Raw genomic sequence first — 20,764 nt, 5'->3', positions numbered from 1 at the left:
CCCCCTTTTTTTTCATTTAAGGGTCGTAAATCCGGCCCGGCCTAATGAGAAAAGAGGGCTGTTTTCTTGCTTCCCTTCTCTTCTGGATTTATGGGCTTATTATGAGCAGGCCGTGAAATACACACGGCGACGGTCGTGTCCGCCCTCACTCTGCTTCAGCGCAAACTGATTGTTGGTGTATTTATGAGCCGATTACCAATTTAAACCCAATTCATAAAAAAACAGCCAAGTGTAGTCCATAACGAGGAGGGGAGGGCGATATTATTTCAATCAGACGAAGAAGAAGAAACAAAAAACAGCTTTGGTTCATTTTGACGCATAAAAAAATAAAAGGTTTAATAATGTGGACTGAAATAGATCTGCTGCGGCTATTTTAAACATCACAAATGCAAGTCACCTGTTAAAAGGCAATTTAATTAGTCTAGAAAATATAGAAACAGTTTTTGGCCAATTGGCGCAAAAATAAATTAAATGAACGTAAAAATAAAGTTAAGTTAAGTTATAAAACGCGTTATTTGACTTGAGAGAAAACAGAAATTGAGGAGAAAAAAGATAAATAAAATTCTACTCCTTATTCATGGTGCTTTTTTTTTTTTTTTTTTTTTTTCAAAATATCCACATATTTATTTTTTTATTTTTTTTTTACCCAACAAATAATAGTCGTTTCAAATTAACTCCGGTCAGAAATGACTCCAAAACTCCTGCTAATTACGGGGTTCGCTGTTTGTCCTTAAACTGAACCAGCGTCGAGGCTGATGTCAGTCAAGCCGCTGATGTGCGCAGAGGGGGAAATGTTAGTGGAAACGAGCGGCGCTGCGGGCGCGGGGAGCGGAGCAGGTTGCGGGGAAAGGTCCTTCCTCCAGGATCCGCAGGTCAACTCCTGTGCGCGCTTGGGGTTTAGGACTATTATGAGCGAGAAACCCCAGAACTTTGCCACGGAGAGATTAATCAGAACCAGGTCCCCCCTTTTTTCCCCGACATCAGGATTAACCTGCCGCGTCATGAAGGCCTGGACACAGAGGAGCGGCCTGCATGTGCAACACATTAACACCCTCAGAGTAGAGCTCAAAGGTGAGCGCGCTGTGTGTGTGTGTGTACGGTTCTTTATAAAAATGGCGCTTTCGTGTGTACGTTGGTCGATATTTCTGCAGATTTAAGACGCGTACATGTGAAAAATCTGATTTAAATCATTTAGTAAATAAAAGTTCTCTGTTCGCCTTTTACGCACAGTCTCTCCACTGCATGTGCAGTATTTTCCTGCTTTTGTGTGCGAGTGTGCGGCCTACCTGCCCGCCTTAGTGATGATCATCTCCGTGCCGATGTCATGGAAGCGCTTCCACAGGTCTGCGCACTGCAGCTCCACCTGGATCTCCTCCATAGAGGCCGGGGGAGACGGGTCACAGGGGCCGGGGGCCAGCTCGGCAGGTGAGCCGAAGGAACACGACGTCCTCTCGGCCAGACCTTCTCCGTCCGAGCCGGGGCTCGCCTCTGAGTCTGAAGGGGAAATGAGGAAAAGGCGATGAGGAGGCAGCTCTGAAACAGTGGAATTAGTGCGCTTTAGGCTTTACGCAGGAAACTTGGCGCGGCTCCCTCCGCTGACTCCTAATCACCTGCCGCTGCAGTTGTGGAGGGAAGCGGCTCAGGTTTGGCTCGCTCCCCCACCTCGTCATGGAGTTCTGGGCTGATGTCAAAAGCAGAATAAATGCAGCGTAGCGCCTTTTGAAATGCGATGTAGAAAATATTAAATTTTTTAACCGGGCCACACAATGAAGAAATCCCGGAGGGAGAAGTTCAGCAAATGAAATTTCCGCTGAAGGGCTCCTTCTGGACGGAGTTTAACAGACTGACCATTCAAGGTCCTCAGCGCAGTCACAATGTTTGAGTAGATAAAACGTTCCTTCCATCCTGAAACGCGTCCAGACCTACAGGAGAGGTTTCCATCCTTCTGAGCCTTCAAGTCCCAGACACCAACGCAAATGACCTCAGTTTCTTTTACATGTGCTTCATTTTAAATCGGCAGCTCAAATGAGCAGAGCGCTGCGGGCTGGACAAAATAACAGGAACAGCTGTGGAATCCGAAAACCGCGCGTGACCTCCGGATGTTTTATACATTTACACCGTTGTATTATTTAATCTCGGATCTGAGCTGATCTCCTTTATACATAAAAACCCTACTTCCACTGGGATTAAGGTTAATTCCGCTCAACTCTGTGACGCTGCTAAACACACGCGGGGATGTTATTTACATTTAATATGAGATATTTGGGGGTTAAATGTCTAAAGGTACATGGCGCAGTTTTTCCAGCTGGGACGTCAAGTGCTTTATTTTTAACGCTCTACGTCCCAGAAACTGCAGTTCACCCAGATCAAACCCCGTAAGATCACCACACGCTGGCTCCTATTTCACATTTCTCAGAAATAGTTTATAGCTAAACATCCCCAACGCCGCCTCCACCTCTTCATCCCCCCCACCACCAAAAAAATAAAAAATAAAAAAACAAAAACGCATCTAATAACGTATTATTTATTGAGGCCCCTGACACGAGGAGGTTGACTTGGCAGACTGAGGGCACACAAATATGGTTATGCAAATGCGAACGCCGAGAGACTGGACAGCGTCCCAGGCGAAACCGCCGCTGCACAGGCCGGAGCCAACCGCGCTGGAAACAAGGGAATGAAGGAGGGAGAGATGGAGATAGGAAGAGGAGTGAGGGGGGAGGAGGAGGAGGAGGAGGAGGAGGAGGAGGAGTAGAGAGGGGCGTAATGACCACAAAGAATAAAAAAAAGTCTTTCCACCAACTCCTTGGGAGATCCTTCCAGTGTCACTGCAGCCAGTCAGTCACTGTCACACATGATTCCTCTCCCCACTCTTTTTCTTTTAACTGTTCACACTCATGCAGATAGACACTCCCCCTCCTCCTCCCTCCCCCCTCCCTCCCCCCTCCTCCTCTACGCTTTGTAAATACATGCTGCTGGTGTTAAAGTTCGGCTCGAATTCCAACAAAAACAACAACTACTGCAGTAATTCTTCTTCACATGGAGGCAATAAGATTAGATCACGCTGCTAACGGGGGCCTTTAAATGTGAGACGCTGATATCTGATATTTCGGACTTAATATTCCCACCATTCTTCATGCCTTCGCTTTTTATTCATTCCATGGTTTTATAAACTGCCTTGGATGTTTTTCCGCTCAGTTTTCTCACTCCCACTTTGATTAATATCTGCTCATTTACAAACTGTTTTGTCAAAGTGAGTCTTTAATAACGTCGGCCAAGGCTCCCTGCTGAGTAAGTCTACAGAAAAAATGAAAATGTTTTGGTCTCAAGTGGAATTTATTATATTGAGTAATTATGAATAGTTTCTCATTTAAAGGCTTAAAATAAGAAGCAGAAATAAGGGGATAAATCTAAAGGGATGTCACTCGTCTGGTTGCAAGTGGAGATTTAGGGTCTTATAATGATCCAAACGTTTTTCCACTCTGACGGGAACAAGATTCAAGATAAAAAATGTGAACTTTCTGGCGTGAAAGCGGAAAAAAGCTGCTTGAATATGTGAAAAGCCACACTGAGCGTATCTACTACTGGCATCTAGAGAGAGCTGGATCTCTGGATGTTGGTGTGTGTGAAACTGAGGCGCTCAGAGGAAACAGATGCATTCCAGACAGCAAAAGCAGCCCGATTAAATGAGATAATTTGGCAGGAACGCCTCCGAGATGCAGAGGAGGGGAACGCGGGCCAAGCAGGAGCCTGTCGACTCCGCCTGGCTGCCCTGTCATCAGGCCTGGAGGACCTGTCCTCTGCCACTCAGCAACCGCACACACACACACAAACACACCAGGAGGCAGACAGGCAGACAAACACAACACCAGGAAGCGGCTACGCGCACCACGCGACCCAGTAGGTACACGGTTAAATATCAAACCTGGAGAAAAAAATAAAAAAAAAATAAAAACACAACAGCGAACACACAGGACCGCGCTCTGAGTCACGACATCCGGTTTATATGAAGCTCTTCTTTCTTAAGAAAAAACATTCACTTATGAAACAAAATAAAAAAAAAATGCCCACTCAGCTGAAAACTGGCCTGACATCTGCTGTGGTTAGCTTCAAAAAATACACACAGTACACACACACACACACACTGCATATGCGCACACACATACACACACACACATACACACACATACACACAGACTTGAGGCCAGTATCTTGCGGTTAGGGGTTCCCGATCAGCTCATGCCAGGCCTCATTAAAACGCGACTAACATTCATAAGAGGCCACTAATTGGTCTGAATTTAATCAATTCGTAGCCGTCCGTCAGACTGTCCCGCGTATTAGAGCTCGTATGAAGCCAGTCTCACACCAGCAGCTCCAGAGGAACCACGTGTACGTATCATAATGTAAAGTTACAGAAAGAGGAAGTGGAATGAACGGATTTGATGCTTTATATTATTTATTTATTTATTTTTTTGTGGTGCATCTTTAAAATAGATTTTTGTGTTCTATGCAATTGCAGCTTTTTTCCCCTTTAAAAAAAATGGAAGTCAATTAAAAATTTGCACTCAAAGATTCTATAATATAATCTATATTTAAAGGAATTTTGTGCCGCATTAATATGAATCATTCACATCATTATCTACCTGCAGCCGTGTTCGTCTCCAACAAAAAGCACGGACCTCATAGTGTGTGTTTTTAAAGGATAAGTAGAGTTTGACATTTTTAAAATCTGCAGAACTTTACCACAAAGTATGTTAAATGTTAAAATTAGAAAATTGGGATTTGTTTTTATCTCTGCGCCAAAACCTAAAATAAAACTTTTAAAACATAAAAAAAAAAGTTTTCATTTAATGCTGTGATAAAAAAACATCCTATTTTTAGATTTCAGCATAGAAGCAAGTCCAGAATTCACAGCATACTCAAAAAAATATATAAGTTTCAGTGCATCAGAAAGTTGCTTTTCATGTTAAATCTAATTATACGCGCCGCTTTTGCAACTAAATGGCTCCTTGGTAAAGTTTCTATATTTAATGAAGTTGCAGCTGATTTTTAAAGTCAGCAGGAGCAACGTGCCAACCATGAAATCACTGAGTAACTCAATCCACGCAGTGAGAGCACCTGTTTCCCCGCTGATGGAGAGTCAGGCACGGAGGAGACAGGACAATGCTACATATCAGCCTGGACGCTCACACTGACAAATGCCACTCCACAAAAATACTCAGAGCACGCAGCGGGATGTGGATCTGTTTAGTACAAATAATATAAATATACAATGATCCTGTCACATTTTAATCAACAGAATGCTGAGAGAAACTAAAGGCCTTCGTAGAGAATAAGGTCTTTGCGTAATCTGCGCGTAAAAGTGTCACCTTGTAAATAACATACTTTGGGTCAGACCTTTAATACACGGAGTTAAATATGAATTAATATTAGATTTAATTTAACCTGATAACTGGTGCGTTAATGGATAAATATTAAGATTGTGTGGTATTAGTAGTAGTAGTAGTTGTAGTTTTGTGAGGTCGAACAAAACTACTCTGTTGAGCTCTTCCAGGCAGACTGTTAAATGCGCGCCTGGTTCAGAGTCTGGGCTTTTCTCAGTCCTGCCCTTGTCTTTGAGGCTAATAAACGTGTTATACGACCAACTCGCCTGGAGTTGAGTAAAAATAAAATCACTCCGTTAAGGATTCCTCTAAACCACATAATCTGCCCACAGAGACTCGCTGTTCTCGGTCACCGCTTCCCGATGCTCCAAAGCTCCAAAGCAGGGGCTCTAGGACCCGAGCAGCACCCGCTGAACCTGCCAGGAACCCGTCAGGAACCCGTCAGGAACCCGCCTGCTAATGAGAGAGACCGGGGGATACGGGACCGGAGTCTGGAGGATTCATTCAGCCTCAAATCCGGAACAAGATGACCCGAAAGACTCTTTGCACAAATAAACCAAATCAAGTTCAGACGTGACTGCAGGGTTGTTTAATGGAGTCCAAGCTTTCGTTTTATCGGTGCCCTTTTAAAACAAACTGTCTGAAATCAACGTTTAGTTTCACCGTCCTCATTTAACCACAGCACTGACTCCACTTCATAACAACAACAACAACAACTCAAGGGAGTTAACAAACCCCTCTTCTTAAAGGTAACCCAAGAATTATAACAATCTAGTTTTGCTTCTCTTGTACTGTTTAATAAAAACGCTTTGGGCTCGATATGAATCAGGTTGGGTTGAGTTGAGCGGCGCGTAAAGACGCAGCGCCCCGGAGGTCAGGTTGCAGCAGGCCTCGACTGTCAGAGCAGCGCGCAGAGGGAGACAAATCCTCACCTCTGCCTTTGCTTTACATTTCAGAAATCTGATCTGCCGCATAAAATAGCGGGATTTCTGACCCATAATTCCAGGGAGATTAAATATTTAATGAAAGTTAATCACACAAATTTTCATAAAAATTTTAGATTCTTGGAGAAGGCGACGCAACGAGCAAAATACACGAATCTACAAACAAATGAGTGAATTGAGTTTTTAGTTATGCTCGTGACACCGATGCTAAAAAAATTTAAGCTCGCGTGTCTCGTGAGGCTCAATGTGCCAGAGCTGAAAGCGAAGCGTGGAGGTTAAAAAGTCACTTGAAGCGCGGCGCTAAAGTTACTTCTGAGCGGCGCAACAGGTTTGTCTCTGAATGTCACATTATTATTATTTGAGTACAGGTGAAATTAATAATAATATAGTGTCATAGGAGGAAAGTGTAAAATAGATTTTAATGCTTAAATTGATGCAGTTAACCTTTGGATTAAATTGTCTGAATCCATTGCTGAGGTAGTCCACTAACTTTTTTTTTTAATTGTGTTATCGCGTGTGTTGCAAGGAAATTTAATATAAATCAGATTTGATTAAACGATATTGTGATTTAAAAAAAAATAAAAAAAATAAATAATAACAATAATGATTTCAGTTCAATATAAAACCTTATTATTTTTGTAAATTCTGTTGTAAAACATATATATTTTTTTCTATTTGATATTTTGTCTTTTTACTCAAACCGTCCATTTCCACCGCTGCGTCACATTTATTCACATTTTCTTGATTATTACAATACATGTTCAAATCGCCTCTAAGCTCCACGGTTCTCTGAGCGCGTCCGCGCCTGGTAAAAACTGAGCGTTTTGCGTGTGGAGAAACACGGAGGCTTTTATTGTTCAGTCCAGTGATTCCGTAGCAGATTTAATTCAGAATATGTGCAAACAGGCCCTCGCTGAGAATGAAACGCGTTAGGTTTACTGGTTTGTTTCATCAAGGTGCACTCTGGAGCGGAGAGCCGAGGCCTCTCTGCAGGCCTGCGGGTAAATGTGTTCTGTCTGCAAGCAGCAACACAACTCTACGCTTTGAGTCATTCACGTATTGAGCCCTAATGTATTTTTTATTTATTTATTGACGTGTCCTGTATCTAACAGTGTATTCCACCAGTCCGGAGTCAAAACGTGGACAAGCCAACCCTTCAATGCAAACACGAGAAACCTAAAATCTCTGTATTTTTCATATGAAATCATAGAATTATCTCCTCTAATGAATATGACTCATATTCTATGTCTGAAGACACACGCGTCTATTAACTTCATCTACAGCCGTGGGGCCTAAATCTTTATCTCCCCTGTGAAACCTGCGAAATCATTGAACAGAATCGCTCACTTGTAAAAAAGGCCTCCAGATTCACACGGAGACTGTGGAACCTACATGCCCTGTCCTGGGTTGGGTCACTGAACGTGGAGCCATGTTTTGACTTCGGACTTGTGGTCTGGCAATGCGCTGCAGTGATATAACGGAGATCCGGACATTTGAGCGGTGTTATGCGTGTCTGCGCACTGACCCGGGTCCATATCCAGACAGTGCGCCGGATCCTCTCCGTCCGTGGCGAGGCTCTCCATGGACAACTCCAGCTCCTTCTCCTCCCAGCCCCGGAGCTTCCTTTTCTTGTTGGAGCCGATCAGGGCTTCCACGGAAAAAGCGTGGGCTCTAGAGCTCAGAGCTGCGGCAGATCGTCTCCTCTCACTCATTTCTCTCAAATCCACCCGAAGGGGGGACGCGGCGAAGAACCCACTCGGTCCGTCCAATGCAGTCAAGCAAAACAATGAAAAGTGCACACGTCAGTGTTTACAGCGAGGCGCAAACTCACCGAGTGTCCAAAGTAATCCCAACTGTGACTAGAAACGCCGCGTCAAACTTTTGAAGGCAGACTGTGCCATCCTGGCTGCGCGCGGGATCAAGTCCGGGAGGATTGATAGTTTTGATGCGATCTGCCGCTTTACGCGTCTCTCCGTCCTTCCACTCCGTCTCTTTCTTTTTCTCTTTCTGTGCCCTTAACTTCTCTCTGATTGATACTCACTTCTGGAGGAGTTTTTTTTTTCTCAGACGCAGAGGCCGGCCCCCCTGCTCCCTGTCAAACCCACGCATCCAATGAGAAGTAAGAAAAGACAGCTAGACAAAGTCTTTTGTCCAATGGCAGCAGAGGGGAGACGCGCGTCCAGGAGGAGGAACCACCCCGAGCCACAGCAGCCTCATGAACTGACTCCATAGTGAATCCTATAGAAAAGCACATTAGTTTTTTTTTTTCTCGTCGTATCTGCACACGAATTAACAAACAGAATAATAAACTGACAAAACTGTGACAGTTCAGTTATGTCATCATTGGCCTGAGTGGTTGTGTCTTGTCTCTTTGATACCTGCAGATTCCTCTCATGGTCCTGGTTTAGAGTCATCAGGGGCCGATACAGGCCTCGTCCTCATGGCGTCCATCCCGAAGTCATTTTGATATTTGTCAGTGTCAGAATCAGCGTCTGATTCCATCATCACCTGGAGCTGTAAGAAAAGTCCCATTAAAGCTTCATTGTGTTAGCGGACAGCTGAGGAGCCAGAGGAGCCAGAGCAGGAGCAGGAGCAGGAGCAGGACAGGTGGGCTGATCTCAGAGCTTCATTCTCGGGCACAAAAAGGAGCGAGAAGATTAACAAGTTCAGCTCTTGGTCTCTGCTCCGCTCGTTGAGGGTTTATTTATACGGAACCTCGCGATAACAGAAAAATAAATGGTTCGAAATAAGCTCCTGAGTTAGAGGAAGATTTTTTTTTTTTTTTAATTAAAAAAACAGATGTCTGCAAATATTTTTAGATGTAGACGTCGGCTGTTAATTAATTAACTGTAATTTAATGAACATTGAATCTGAACCAAATTGCAAACACTGATGAAACAAAAATAACCTTCAAATCTGCCTTTAAATCAAATAGTCGATTAATTTGGTTAAAGTTAAAAATTACAAGCTGAATTCGTGTCTTATAATTTCCTGGGAAAGAAAGGACCTTAATACATAGTACATATGCCCAGAATAAAAAGATACAGCAAACGACTCCTGCTGGCTACTAAATATAATAATAATAATGATATTAGCGGTAGATTATCTCTTATCTATATCTGGTGCTCAGCGGACGCGCGCAGGCCGGAGAGAAGAGGCTGAGCGCTTTGTGCCGCGGTTGGGGGAAATCTTTAACACATTTTCCCGTCAGCGGCACAAGGAACGGATCAGGGAGAGGAAATAAAAGCAGCGGATGGTCGGTCGCTGCTGGTTTGATCCGTCAGAGGGAAGGAGTCTGTCTGCACCGAGCAGGCCTGAACTCAACCCGTGGCTCTTTAAAGACGGCGAATTTGACACTTTTAAATAAATATTAAAGTTTATATCAAGAGGGAAATTAAGACGAATAGCTGGATATGGATATAAATTTAGAGACGCAGAGAAAATGCGCGCTGAGGTTATTTAATTAGAAATTCAGACTGAAGTGTTGATATCAAATTATCTGGGAGGAATGAGGAGTTAGACCAACACTGAAAAATGATGAAATCGCGCATCATATGAAAGTATGAATGAAAATATGTATCACTTCATATGAGTTTATTGAATTACGAGCCGGGGATTAACCTTCTGGACGATTTTGTGCGTAAACTTTTTTTTTTTTTTTTTTCCTGCCCAAGGTAAACAAGACAACTATTCTGCGTGAGCTCACGTGTGGCTGAGTATGTTCGTTTACTGCGGGAGGAAACTCGTTAAACACCAGCAGTAAAAACTAAAAACCAACTGTTTGCTGTTTAGGTCCCAGTTTAAGGAACGATCGCATCTCATTCAGCCCAGAATGAAGGCAGCAACTGAACCACGTGTTTCTCTGCTCGATCCAAACGTACGGAACATTTTAATTGGTACAGTTTATTCAAATATATATATATTTTCTTCTGAAACACGCTTGGAATTTCTCTAGTGGTGCTTTATTATTATTATTATTATTATTTTATAATTTCACGAGGGCTGCGTTAAACTTATAAAGAGCCTGAATGTGGAGGGTGGCGGAAACGACCAAGCTGCAGATAATATTCAATTAGGAAATGAAAGCTTTTGACCCCCTCTGACCCCGGGAGCTGAAGCGTGCAGGGGGCAGTAAAGCATTCAGACTGACAACAACTCTCGGGCTGTTTCAGCATCTTCTGCCTCAGGCCAAGGACCGCGCTTCCAACACGAAGAACTAAACGCCCTGAATATCATGTGGAGAGCAACTGTGGGTCCAGACAATCTTTATTCAGCAGATAATTGGTTTAATAAACCGATTTGTTGTGCGTTTAATTTAAGAAAAGGCGCACTCAAGAGGTCAGAGCGCATGCGTTTAAGTATCTCAGATATAAAAACGTTGAGTTATTTTACGCAAAATACTCGAGTATTAGAGAGAAAAAATACAGATCAAAGAGTCTGATCATGTTCTCAGTGACTGGGCAGCGACAATTTATTGTGTTTTCTTGATTATAAAAATTATAAAGACACATGCTATGGATATGTCACAATTCAACACACCACATAAAAGAATGTATTAAAAAGACAAAGAGTAGCCACGAGACCCGCCGCAGCAAATAATATTAAACATATGTTATTATTATAAAAGGAAAAACGAGCATGAAGCTTTAATAATTGTATTCCAGACTCTTCTTAGCTTAAAATAAAACTGTTAAAACGAATAAGTGAAATGAAATGGCGCTGGGTAATTGATTTGGTAAAATAAATTCCGAGCTCGTCAGTTTGGACACACTGAGCATCTCCGCCGCTCATTGTCCGCGGGCTAATGTGTTAAAGATAACTGATCACAGCTGAAGGATTCACAATGGAGCTTAAACAGGCCGCGACTGCAACATCAAAGTGCGCCAAATATTCCAAGGTCACACTTGTTGTCGCTGCGCTCCCGTGTTTTTGAGAACCTTCCCGAACATAACGTCCTCTTTAAGCGCCTTTTCCTTCTCCACTGCACTCCTCACACCAGCAGCTCTAACCCCAAAACCGTGTTTAAACTCTGAAAGAACCCTTAACAAAGTCGCCCCTTTGTTTTGCAAAATTCCATTTGTCCAAACTGTAAATATATAGACGCTTAGTCACGGATCCAAAAATGATCTTAAATTAATTGGCTGCGCTGCGTAATATTCTAATGTCTAAAGTTTAAGGGGCTTTAGGTTATAGTTTCCTATTCTGCTCACTGCATGGGCACCGTCTGACCCAGCATCAGGAAAACGTCTCCTTTTATGTGCGTTTTCTTCCCTCCACAACGGCTGTATTTGTTTCCATGTGACACCGTTTCCATTTATTTCTGTTAAAAAGGTAACATGTATTACGACTCTGTTAAAGTTTTCACTCCTGCGCGTAAAACGGTTCAGTTACGGTGTCGCCCTCACATTAAAACGCACACTACTTATTACACCACGGCTACATCACACAGCGCAGCCGTGAGACTCTAAGCTGAAACATGCATTTGTCGTTTAACGCCGAGCAGGTCGCTGTGATTTACAGCCCGCTGCTCTTTGTATATGCAGTCTATATAGTTTTTATTTATATTCCGTCAGCTGCTCACGCCAATAGAAAAAAAAATGGACCAAAAAAAAAAAGAGAGGGTGAAGCAAACCAAGCAAGGACACGGTCTGCTCCCAGGTAAACACCGAGATGGAAAAACCACCGCGCAGTCCAGCTCCCTACTGCGCGCGCGTGTGTGTGTGTGCGTGTGTGTGTGTTTATACGGGTTTACGCGCAGAGTGTGAGTCCCCAGCACAAACATTAAAGGAGCAGAGAAGAAGTGCACTTTCAATTAGAGAAAGCGTGATTACAGAGAGCAGGAAGCTGAAACTAGCACAAGGAGAAAACGGGAGAAGCGCGGACTGTGGGTATAATGAAGGAGGAGGAATGCGAAGGATGGGAGGTATGAGAGGGAGGAAGAATCAAAGAGGAGGGAGAAGGAGAAGAGTTGGAGGAAGGAGAGAGAGAAAAACAAAAACAAAAACAAAAAAAACTAGAAAGAAACACGAGAGAAAGAAGATTAGATGCAAAGAGGAAGGAGATAGAGTGAGAATAAGGAGGGGAAGCCAGAAGGGACAAACGGGATTAGAGATAGAAATCACATCACATCATTAGAGTGAGACCTCGGTCTGTTCCACAGCTTCCTGCGCGGTGGAATAATATGTTTGTTAAAGTTTGGGCTTTGAAGCAGCGAGTTCACAGCAACGTGTTCAAAAGGAAAATAAATTAAGTATCTAAACGAGTGTAAATGTGCCTCATTTAATCAGCTGCGTGTTAGAATAAAAATATATCAAAATAAAACCGCAGAATCAGACGCTGTAAAACTTCCACACATCACAAACTGCATCTTCTATTAAAAGCTTCAGATTAAAGATTTGAAATTGTATCATACACAACAGACCCGCGACTGTGAGATAAGTCAAATAAGTTTTAACCTCATTTGCATAACTTGTTGCACACGGCCTGCGCTGCAGCCATTGTTCATCACTGATTATAAACCCTTGGATTTTAATGGGGATTCATCATCGATGCTGCTGGAAATTATCGCCAACGTTTCTCTGTATTTGTCTCTTGCCAATAAACGAGCAAATACAAATCTTTCATCTTTTGTGTGTGTTCAGAATGTGCATCCGTGCCTCAAGATGTAATTGTGGAAAAAAAAATATGCGCAGCGCGTGAGTGCAGGTCTTAGTTTATGGTAGAGGTGCCTAACATGCGGCATGCGGGCCAAAATAAGCGCGCCAGACGGTCCAATCTGGTCCACCGGATGAAGTGGTGCGAAAAGTGCGAAAATTACATTGCAACGGAAATTTTTCAATAAGATTGGCACCTATTCCTAATTGGTCTATTAAAAGTTGGGCTGTTTTAGTAAGAAGTGAAAAAATAATAACACTTACGTAAACGTATATATATATATTTTTAGTTGCTCTGATAATGGATTGTAAAAGGACAGCTCATTAAATATTAACATTGCGAATGCATTTGTACTCTTTTATTTACAGGTTATTATGGTTATTATGTTAATATTCTGGCCGGCTGGAGATCTAACTGGGCTGGACCCCAAACTAAAATGAGCTCGACCCACCTGGTCGACGGTGTATGATTCCTGCACAAGTATTATAAGACCAGACTTTCCAAATAGAGAAGGTGTGATTACAGAGAAAAAAAAATAGGTGGGAAGAGTGAGAGTAGGTAGGGATGAACACAGGGATGAGGGGGAGGAAGACGGGGTGAAATAAAAAGGAAACAGTCTGAGCTGCAAAGATGCAAAATAAAGTGTTTTAATTTTTTTTTAAAACTCAGAATCACCATGAGTCCCCATCACCCGTCCTTCTATCGCCTCCACCCGTGCTCACCTTTGTGCCTTTACCTGAGAGTTTGAGGTGGAACTGTGGACGAACTGAAGATGAAAAGTTAATCACTCACTAAAGAACAGATTCTTCTTCTTCTTCTTCGTCCTCTGCTGCTGTGGTGTCATGTTCAGACAGATGGTGAGAACAGCCAGACAAACACTCCAAAAACAGATTAAAAAGCATCAATATTTATTCCTCTAGTCTTGATTATAGGAGCGAACTTGACTGTTGACACTGAGGAGGATCTGATTAACATCATCGAATCCAAATCCTAATTATTTTGGTTAGTAGATTTGTTTGTGTGGAAACATACAACCACCATTCAAAGGCAAATAAATAAACTGCAAAGGGCTGCGAATTATTATATATTACATGTGCAAAGACAAAAAAAAAAAAAAAAAAAAGGCTGCCTTGTTAATTTCAATGAGACAGATGCAGAATGGAAAATAATAAAAAATAAATCAGCTTTTAGTCTGAACGCCTCCATGTTGCTTTCAGCACATTTTCTAACTGGATGAGTTACATCCTAAGAAAAGTCCTGAAAAAGTAAACAGTCGCTGGAATAAAACTTGACCTTAGCAGCCGTTAAGTGCCGAGCATTAAAAGGCCCCGTCGTATAAATGTGACGTTATTTTCCAGTCTCGGCCGCCTCTCAGCAGAAACCCACTCTCTGCCGGACCTCGGCGAGCACAGGTGCGGCCAGTTCCCGGGCCCTTCTGGCCCCCAGAGCCAGCACGGCCTCCAGGTGAGGCCGGTCCGCCCTCAGCCTCTGGAGCTCCTCCCGGATGGGCGTCAACCTCTGGACCACGGCCTCGCTGACGAGCTTCTTATACGCCCCCGTGTCCAGGCCTCTGGCCTGGGACAGGGCCTCCTCCGTGGAGATCGTGGCCGTGGCGGCGTGGATCGTCACCAGGTTGGACACGCCCGGGCGCGTCTCCGGGTCGAAGGTGACCTCGGAGGTGAAGTCGGTGACGGCGCGGCGGATCTTGAGGGCGACGTCGTCGGGGGAGTCCGTGATGGAGATGGTCGCCATGGGCTGGGGGTCCGACTTGGACATTTTGACAGAGGGGTCGCGCAGGGATTTGACCTTTCGCGTGGAGCCTGAGGGGAGGAGGAGAGGGAGAAGGTTTCAGCTGTTGGTTCGACACAGAGGACGAATTTAACAAACTGGAAACTGATTTAGAGATTAAGTAGGGACCAACTATCTACTATGTGTGTTCAATATTAAACTGGGTCTATAGTGCTATTTATAAATATACATTATTATTATTGTGTTGCATCAAATATTAAGCTGTTCAAATAATACACAGGTTCAAATATTCATGTGAATCAGCAGATTCAACCTTTAAACGTAACTAAATGCAGCAGAGACAGAGAATCAGAAACATTTTGGCCTCAGTAGTTGGTTGATGGGAGCGAGATGCACCATTAGCATCTCTGCTGCTAATGCTGCAGCGTCCGTCACGTTAATGTGTATTTAAGGAAATTTAAATTTGTGATGGAGAAACTGTGAAGGAAAATTAAAATGTATAATCAACCAAAGATTTTGCAAAACCCTCCTGCAGTACCTCTGCGGTCCCCCTAGGGGTCGCATACCCCCTGTTGAAGACCTATGGTCTATGGCATCGGCTTTAAACAGGGGGTCCGCTGCAGTACTGTTTGGTTGATTAGCCATTTTATATATATATATATTGTCACACAAATTTAAATTTCTTTAAATCCACGTTAACATGAATCCAACATATTTCAGTAAAGGGATAAATTGAGGCAGAAAATGTTCTTTTTCTTTCAGGATTCACTCATTCACCGATACAGTTTCACACAGAGCGCCAAACTAGACCCGTCAATCTAAGCCTCCTGCACACATTAGGCCCCGCCCCTATCACCACTGAGCCAATCACAAGGCCGGATACTGCGGTGACTCTGCTATTGGCCGAGAGCCCATTCAGTCCCCAGATGATGTTTATGTGAGGTATGTTTAGGTTTAGGTAGTTGGTGACTCTACTGCTGCACATGACTGAACTAAAACCCTGTGGATTATTTGAACTAATTAATACTGAAAACAAAACGATAATAATGATGTATATTTAAAAACAGCACCAGGACGAGTTTAATATAGAACATATAGTCTAGTAGGTCCCTACTTAATCTCTCCATTGGTCCCTGGTCTATAGTTTGATTCCCTGCACAAATATTAAACAATAATAATTTAACAAATTGCTCCAAAGACAGATTAAAAAACATCTACTCTCAGATATTAATTCATTCATTCATTGAGATCTGACTTCACATAATCTGAGACTTATGAGCAGTTCAAGCATCTTTCTTTCAAGATACAAATCAAAATAAATAAATAAAAAGTTTTCTGGACTCCTGACTCCAGCCTCAGCCAATAAACCGTCTGCAGCAGCAGCCTGTATTTAGCGTGACAGAGGGAAAGTTTCCCAAGACTGGGAGTGAACAGCGACGACTGAGATTAGTCTGAATGAGCGTCAACAGTCTTTCTCCGTTATTTTCTTAACTGGACATTAAGATTTTATAGAAACCGAAGTAAAACAGAACAAACGGCAGCAGCCGGAGTAAAATATTAGATTTTGGAAAATGAGAACCTTTATAACCTATTATTATCTGTGTGTAGTTTTCTAATGTATCTGCACTGAACTGTGTGTAAAAGGATAAACTGAGAGTCTTTGTCCAGGAATGAATGAGTGAACGTGAAGAAGACAGACACAGCAGCTCTTCTTTTTCCTTTCTCATTTCATTCATCAGACCCTCGTCCTTCCTCCATCTTGCAACTCGTTTCCTGTCCCGTACGAGGATCCACATGTGTCCCTCTTTATTTCAGGCTCACATATATAAATATATATAAAACACACACGTCTCTGCCTTTACTTCGAAACGAGGATCCAACTATTACTGAGCTGATCATCATCCGCTCACTCACACCCGTGTCTCTGAAGACATCTTGAGGACATGCCCTCCACTCTGTTATCCCTCCATTATTCTAATACGAGAGGAGGAAAATATTTCTTCAATCAAAGCTCCGCGACGCACATGCATGACTTCATCTCGTGCTTTTATGATGCTAATAACCACTGAGAATAAGCAGGGAAGTGGGAGGGATCTTTGAACATGTTGGCCATGTGTGCGTTTGAGACACCAGCGCGTCTCTGCACGAGACGGACAAAATAAAAACCCTGACAGCACTTTTTACGTCAAATCTGTTTTAAATGTCACAATATATAAAACGACAGTTTATATAACAGCTTAATTTCCTTTTACAGACTATTTAGAGACGAGTGAAAAGAAATAAAACGTCCATCTGGTGATTTTGCTTTTGCCGACGACGTTCGATCGTCCAGATATTTTTTATCTATGAGTTATTTCAGTGCATCGAAAACACATCAAATCAAAAGGTTTGAATCATTTAGGAATAAAAGACGAGGAAAAGGAAAATGGATGAATGTAACATGTGCAACTGTGAGCCACAAACTTTAAATTCTGCATTTCTTAGCTCTGCTGTACAGTTAAATGTGTAGAAACTTATTCCACATTGTGTAATTCTGTCTTGTGTTATATCTACACTCACCTCATTGTGTTATTTTGATACAAACTTTGTCTTTATTCATGATATTCATGATTGTTCAACCTCCAGTTAACACTGTTGTTAGTAATAGTTGGTTAGTTACTTTAAACTTATATATTTATACATATTTACTTTCACATAGTTTCTCTTGTTTCAACTTATTCTGTTTGTGTCTTTTCCTGCAGCTGTAACATTTTAACCTCCCCAGGGAAGAAAATCATCTTATCTTATCTGATCTGATCTGATCTGATCTTAACATGGCTACAATAGTAACATGCAAATGCTTTTCCTTCAAAATAAAAGTTTAAATTCCTTTCTTGTGCTCAGAAACTCTCATTACTGGAAAAGAAATAAAAGTAAATTAAATTTATTTTACATTAGTAGTAAAACAAATAAATAAAAATAAAATTAGCATTTTGTTTGGACTCTCTCCACTTAATTGTACCAAAGGAATATATACAACCAATATTACTCTCAGATAATTCATTTTTAATTATTTACATGTTGTGTACCACGAGGAGCAGCGTCTCCAACTTTGTTGTATTTATATAATGATAATAAAGATTCTCTTCTTCTAAATTATAAGAGCATCTTAGGAGTAATACATCCTTTTAACAGCAGCTGATACTAAAAAATCATTTGTAATTTCTTTAAGATAAGAACAAGATCTTTAGATATTTGAGATTAGTAAATAAAATATAAGCATCATCTTTGAACTTCTTGAAAAAATAAAATAAAATGATGTGGACAGACGTCGGGTTAAGTCACCAAAATACAAAACTGTTTATTTTACTGCAAAAGCAGAATTGGAAACGATGAAATCCCAACGTCCTCAAACGAGTCCTTGTGGAGGTTAACGCGCTGCGACGAGTTATCAAACCTTCTGTTCAGTGAAGGAAACCGACATTAAAATGTACAACACTTCATCACGAGGTTCGGCTCGGTTGTGTGGTTGTGTGTGTGTTCTTGTGTTGTTGTGTTCTTACTGAGCAGAGCGCGGGGTTCAGGGAACAAGTCTCCGTAGCGGTGGTTGAAGATGCGAGCGAGGTCCTGAGCCAGCTCCAGATGCTGGACCTGGTCCTCTCCGACGGGGACGTGAGTGGACCTGGAGACGGAGACAAAGAGCTCAACGCTGAGACGGCGCAGGAGGTGAACACACACAGACACACACACAGACACAAACACAGACACAAACTGGAGACACTTAAGAGTGAACTGCTGCTAAACAGAGTCTGTTTAACACAACTGTCAGCGTGGAGGACGAGAGACATTCGTTTCATCTTTAATAAAACCAATAGTCATTAGTGCTTTTTCTGCTGCGTCGGCTTCTTTACAGACACAGAGGAAACTTCTACATTTGCATATATTTTAAACCAGCAGCATTTTATTCTGACTGTTTTACATAAATATCTGTTGAGTGGATTTTAATGCATCGACGCTGCCTCATGCAAACACACTCACAGATCACGGACGTCCAGTAGTTTTGGTTTTATTTCAACAGATGGTATCAAAGTATAAAGGCTCAATATAATGATTCACTATAAATATTAAATTATTATGTCTGAATTAAGAAAAAGCTTTCCACTGAATAACATAATGATTTTGTTACGTATATATGTCCAGACGCTCTAAATGTGAGAGCTAGAAAATACGTGTTTATGTTGTATTTGCTTTTATATGTTATTAAAGCGCCTGAAAGCTCTGAACTGGAAAAAGGTTTCAGTTCCTCCATTAGGAGCTCGGATGAAGCGTGTTAGTGTTCAGTGCATTAAAATAGAGAGAATAACTTATATCTTATCTAGAAGATAAAATGTTCGTGTATGAAGGGAAAACATTCTGCGTCTTTATAAAAAAAAGCTTGTGCTTAGTCTGAGAATCAGGACTAATTCATGTTAACTCATGTTTGAGGCGTATTTGCTTCTGACAGGATGTGGAGACATAATTCTGTGTGTATTTATGTTTTTGCTGGTTGATATTGATTTGAGTTGCACTTTATATTAATATTCTGATATTACCTAAACTTGTCATTTTGTACTTTGAATATGAGACAGAGGACGTGTTTGTATATTACAGGGTCACACATGTGCTAACAATGTTGATACTTGGTACTTTGCTCTGAACAGTGAAGAAAACAAATGAAAACATTGTTAAAATAAAAAATAAAAAAAAAAAAAAAAAAGCGCCTAAAGTTTTGACCAGTATCTAATCATTTATCTTTAAATGTTTTGACGTCGTCTGGGTCAAATCTGACTCGTCTTCAAACGCTTTCAAGTCACATATTTATACATAAACATGATCCACTCCCCATTAAATCCAATATAGTTATGCATAGTTAATAATTAATGAAAGGATGTTGATGATACATTTTATTTTAGGCTTTAGAAATAGTCAAACAAACCTGCCTTAAACTTTTTTCACTCCTCGTCTACATGTGCACGACGTGATTTAAATCAGTGAAAAGTTCTTCATAAAGTTCATTATAGAACCAGTAAACCAGCCAGAACCGGTTCTTCTCTTAGTGACGGTTTCCTGACGGTCACACCCTCATGTTTTGGTCTCGCTCTAAATTGGCGCCATTTTGGGGGAAGATTTGATTTTTAACACCTTAGTTAGAGCTTATGGTCAGATCCTCGGTCAGTTTTGGTACTCGTGTCTAAAGTAACACCATCGTAAATGAAAGTAACTTCCCCATCACAGTGAAGCGAGTACTGACATTTTCTGGTTAAAGATAAACGGGGCCTTTTTAGCGCAGTGTTAAACTCTCTTCATTTATCTCCAGTTGTAGTGGAGCATTAATCTTCTCTGTATTTGCTATATTCTCCTTTAGCAGCAACTGCACCACACCCCATTTATTCTTATAAAGCTATTATTATTTATTTTTTACTTCTTTAATCTGTTTATCTCCTCGTTCATCGTTGTTAATCGCTGTGTCCGTCTGACGGGTTTGTTCACGGGGGAAGGACAACAAGAGGACATGTGATGTGTAGCTGCATAATTATAAGAATGTACAGTTATTTTGATAACTGTTTTCTACCGTTGCTGGTCTAGTTGTACGGTCGATGGGAAAAGACAAGACGAGGTTATGTTGTTCTTTAGTCCGTCCTCTGTCTGTCCATCCATCCATCTATAAACCACAGTCTCTCACAGACCCAGGATGGAGACTATTTATCAGTTTAATCCCCACTTATCTTTCTCTGTAAATCTCAGTTTCATTCCTTTGCACATCATTTAGGACGAGCTCTTTCTCAGTCGGTCGAACATTTAAATAAGTTTGTCTCGTGCCTCCAGAACAGTTGTGACTCTGGACGTTCTGAGGACGTTCTGAGGACGTTCTGCCATCAAGGAGTGTCATTGGTTCTGTCAGTGGTCTAAATGTTATGGCGGATTGGTCTAGAATGAATCTCTAGAGCAGCGGCCCCCAAACTGATGCAGAGATTAAGTAGGGACCCACTACCTCCTATATGTGTTCTATATTAAACT

The 20,764-nt window shown here is 41.8% G+C and overlaps 2 protein-coding genes across 3 annotated transcripts in view; both read right to left on the bottom strand.

The window, feature by feature from the left end:
• The window catches only part of tbx15 (T-box transcription factor 15), a 38,233-nt gene extending 29,825 nt beyond the window's left edge, over positions 1–8,408 (bottom strand). Inside the window, exons 1-2 of one of the 2 annotated variants that reach the window (XM_047601635.1) lie at positions 7,851–8,408; positions 1,287–1,494 (exon numbers count right to left, since the gene is read on the bottom strand). In XM_047601635.1, the coding sequence (XP_047457591.1) occupies positions 1,287–1,494; positions 7,851–8,037 (395 nt within the window). In that variant the 5' untranslated portion in view covers positions 8,038–8,408. The remainder of the gene's footprint in view (positions 1–1,286; positions 1,495–7,850) is intronic. The other variant, XM_047601636.1, reaches the window with a different exon arrangement.
• Positions 8,409–13,870: 5,462 nt separating this feature from the next.
• Positions 13,871–20,764, bottom strand: part of wars2 (tryptophanyl tRNA synthetase 2, mitochondrial) — a 31,767-nt gene continuing 24,873 nt past the window's right edge. The window contains exons 5-6 of the mRNA XM_047601071.1: positions 18,271–18,389; positions 13,871–14,799 (exon numbers count right to left, since the gene is read on the bottom strand). Coding sequence (XP_047457027.1) covers positions 14,351–14,799; positions 18,271–18,389 — 568 coding nt within the window. The 3' untranslated portion in view covers positions 13,871–14,350. The remainder of the gene's footprint in view (positions 14,800–18,270; positions 18,390–20,764) is intronic.

This window comes from Mugil cephalus, chromosome 12, assembly GCF_022458985.1.
Source record: "Mugil cephalus isolate CIBA_MC_2020 chromosome 12, CIBA_Mcephalus_1.1, whole genome shotgun sequence".
Classification (NCBI taxonomy): Eukaryota; Metazoa; Chordata; class Actinopteri; order Mugiliformes; family Mugilidae; genus Mugil; species Mugil cephalus.
This window is presented reverse-complemented; position numbering and strand designations above follow the sequence as displayed.